The following is a 4,014-nucleotide window of genomic DNA, read 5'->3' on the forward strand; positions in this document are numbered from 1 at the left end:
AACCAATTAACAAGATCATCATAATTCTTTAACATGTTTCTTTTTGTCACACTATTCTCCTCACCTTGACTGTTTCACTGCCCTTTTCAAAAACTTGAGTATGCTTCTATTATATTAAATATACCAGCAAACAAACTTCTTGCCAAGTAATCTATGATTTCAGAAAATAAGAGCATTTTAGTTTTAGAAAGGAGCTCTGGCACCACAGTGCCTAAGATATCTGACTGCTAACCGGTAGATAGGGGGTTCAAACCCACCAGCCACTCCATGGAAGGAATATGAAGCAATCTGCTTCCATAAAGATTTACAGCCTTGGAAACCCAAGGAGGGTCACTATAAGTCAGAATTGACTGGAGGGCAATGTGTTTGTTTGTTTTTTAATTTTAGAATTCAGTGCCTTCTCAGCACGAGGATTATTTTCACCAAAACCCCTTCCTCTGCAAGTGAAATTTTCCTTTCCTGTTTTAACTAAGAGCAGGTTCTGGCTTGAAGGGGGTTTCCTGGAAGTTTCCCTCTGGGATTCCATGTATATCCAGAGTTCCAGGGACATGCCAATCTCCATATCTGGATTTGGAACCTAAAGCCAATTGGAGAGTCTTAGTGATGATGCAGGTGTCAGTAGGCTTGATAAATCCCCTGCTGCTTTGGGTTACAGGAACTAGTATGAATCTGAATCTCCTTGTAGTATTTTCTAGAAGAATGCCCTTTATTCACATTGTACTTGTTATGAGAATATAAACCTACTTTTCATACTTACAGTATGAAAATATGTATGTCAAATTAGTTACCACCATGTTGAAATAATTTGGGAAACATGCTTTCAAATTCTGAGTATGTTTAAAAAGATTTTTCCTCCTTAGGTACCATTCTTACCATTTTTACCAGCATTCAGCATCTTCGTGAACATTTACTTGATGGTCCAATTGAGTGGAGACACTTGGATCCGATTTAGCATTTGGATGGCACTTGGTAGGTTTCAGTGTTTTTTAATTTTGGCTCTCTTCTTTCCTATTTCATGTACTATGGTTAGAGAAATGCACCCCTTCCCCTTCCTGGAAACAAGGGCTCTTTTCAGTTTCTCTCTCTCCCAGTTCTTACAAGTAAAGAGACACTAACATCTGAGTATCTACTTTTCCAGATGTTATCACATACATTTTCTTATTCAGTCCTTCCTAACAACCCTTGCATAGGTTCTGTTTTCTCTAGTTTATGGATGAGAATAATGAAGGCAAAAAAAAAGTCAAATAATTTAATGTGTGAATTGCAGTCCTAGACTCTGATTCCAAACTGATACCAAAGAACTGATTCCAACTTTCTAGTGTACTAGCGGATTACTGGATACCTTTTGAATAATCTCTTTTCTGAAATCTAAATTTCTTATGATTGGGATACAGCATCGAGTAACTTGACTAAGCTTATTTATATCTATAAAACATTCTGGTTTTCCTTATGACTTATCCAGATTGCTATGGGAAATTTCAGTTAGAATTTAGGAGTTTCGGTTTGCTGTTAACTAAAGAACAGACAGCCTCAAAAATGTGAGATAAAAGCTGAGAGTGAAGAGGTGGGAAGTGAGACCCTAATCTGCATTGGTTTGGGTGGCCTGAGGAGTATGAGAGTTTTTGCTTTTTGACAAACCCATTGTTAGTTCAATAAAAATGAATCTTAGTCTCCTTATTCACTTTGATGTTATGTGTGTAGGTGTTTGTTTTGGCTCTAAATTAATCTGATTTCAGTTCTGAGGCACCAACCCAGTTTGGCTGATGGCAGATTTAACCTCAGTCACTTTTGCCCACTCTCCCACAACCACATTGGAGTTGTGTTCAAGTTTTGGGGATCTCATGCCAGACAATTAGGGGTTATGTGCTTTGGATCAAAGGTAATCTGTCCACATGGGTTACTCTAGGTTGTTTCCCATTTCTGTAACTATGGGGACTTCTGCTCAGGTGGCTCTGCCATTTCAGAGCCAGGATCTTGACAGGAATCTCCTGTCAGTCTGGTCTGCCTTCAGGAATGTACCAGGCAGCCATTCTTTTTGGGGTCCTGCACCTCCCCAGGGGATGCCAGGGAGCTGAGCCCAAATCCCCAGGGCACAAGGACTGTAGAAATCATTCCCCTACTCTGAGCCCAGAAGAATCTCTTTGTTATATGTGGAAGAGAGCTTCTCCACCCTCTTTGTTATATGTGGAGGAGAGCTTCTCCATCCTCGTTGCCTTTTCACAAACCATCTGTTGCTTGCCTCAGATCTTAGCTCACCCAAGTTAAATGTACTTGGTTAAAAGCATGATATAGAGCTAGACTGTGTTTGAATCCGCCCCTGCCATATGTTAGCTGTCTGACCTTGGCCAAGTTACTCACCATTTTTTGTGCCTCAGTTTCTTTGTAAAATGGTGATAATGATAGTATCTTTATTTGAAAGCAGGGAGGCTAGATCTTCAAACCTTCCCAGGAGATGAGAAAAAATTAGAATTATCCTAATAATTGGACATACCTAAATGCTAATAGGCAGACTGATTCCCATTATTTTAAATGGGAAAAAAAAATACAATTCATTTCATGTCAACTCAAAATCTTAAGTAATTTCCTAAAACCCAGCAAAATACCTATCACTGAGTGATAAACTGTCTTGTGTGGATACTTGAAACATTGTCTCCTGATCCCAATCAGCATAACTGTTAATAAATAGTTGCTTTCTACACAGTTAACACATATAAGACATGTCCATGTTCCTTTTGTTAATACTGGGCATACTTTCCTAAACATCTGACTGACTCTGATAATGCTCCATTTCTTTGGTATGTAATTGAGACTTTATCCCACATAACCTTTTGTTTAAAATGTTATATTGAGTTTTGAGAACATAAATATAATTTTTTTTCCCTTATAAGCATTGTCTGGAACCCATTTATTAAAAGATACATTCTGTAGAATCTAGGTATTAAAACCGATGAGGCATATTCTATTGGGAACAAGGTCAAAAAGACCTTCTGTGTGGTAGCCTGTATTTGTACCCCATCCTTCTAAGATAGCACAGCAAGAGGAGAGAAAAAGTCTTCACTAATTTCTATATTAAGTTTTCCATATTAAAAGTAGCCTGACACACCTAAAACATTGATTTATTTTTTTCCCCTTCCAAAAGGTTTCCTGATTTACTTTGCTTATGGCATTAGACACAGCTTGGAGGGTAGTTTGAGAGAAGAAGATGATGAAGATGATTATTCAGGCAACATCAGTGCAGCAGCAGAAGAAAAATCTGCCATGCAAGCAAATGAGCAGCACCAAAGAAACCTTAGTTTACCTTATCTATTCCATGAGAAGATAAGTGAATGCTAATGCTTGTAGGAGCAGAGCTGGTCCATGGTCTTAACCTACATATCCTTCATGGAATAAACCATGATAGGATGTTGCCATCATGCTAGGTTGTCATGGGTGTGCTACAGACACAATTCACCCTAATTTATACTCATCCTTCGGGACAGCACCTCCTCATGTGGTGAATTATGTGCCTGGGCTAACATTCATGTGAGCTTTCTCCTCAGTGATGAATATCCCCCAGTGTGAGTGTGAGTGTGAGTGTGGGTATGTATGTGTTGGGGAATGTGAATGTTGAAAATTGTTGGTGTTTTACTATTATTGCATTGCATTTTCCAGTGTTGTCATTATTTGGTAGCATATACTGCACATACTGAAATGGAGGTAAATCACTGAATAGAAGTGTTTTATATGTATCTTTATTTAGAACATGCTGAAAATGTAATTACCCATCATGGTGTCTATCACTTACCAGGGGTAAGAAGAGAGGATAAGAAAGAGCCTTTTCTATAAGTTGTAAATGCCAGCAGTAGGTTTAATACAGGTCTCCCCTCCCCCATGAAGTATGACAGTTTGCTAAAGCTTTAGCCAGTTAGAGTGTTTGTTTCTGCAGTACTACACAGCACAGGAGTGGCATCTAAGTCACTGGTGGCACCCCTGTCTTGAGAGCATTAGTCACCTGCTATGAATGATGTCACCCCT

At 38.8% G+C, this 4,014-nt stretch overlaps 1 protein-coding gene across 1 annotated transcript in view; it reads left to right on the top strand.

The window, feature by feature from the left end:
* Positions 1-3,333, top strand: part of SLC7A2 (solute carrier family 7 member 2) — a 24,633-nt gene extending 21,300 nt beyond the window's left edge. Inside the window, exons 10-12 of the mRNA XM_042782831.1 lie at positions 656-717; positions 861-969; positions 3,140-3,333. Of these exons, the coding sequence (XP_042638765.1) occupies positions 656-717; positions 861-969; positions 3,140-3,333 (365 nt within the window). The remainder of the gene's footprint in view (positions 1-655; positions 718-860; positions 970-3,139) is intronic.
* Positions 3,334-4,014: the final 681 nt, after the last annotated feature.

This window comes from Orycteropus afer, unplaced genomic scaffold (assembly GCF_000298275.1).
Source record: "Orycteropus afer afer isolate SDZICR_OR568_19922 unplaced genomic scaffold, OryAfe1.0 scaffold00483, whole genome shotgun sequence".
Classification (NCBI taxonomy): Eukaryota; Metazoa; Chordata; class Mammalia; order Tubulidentata; family Orycteropodidae; genus Orycteropus; species Orycteropus afer.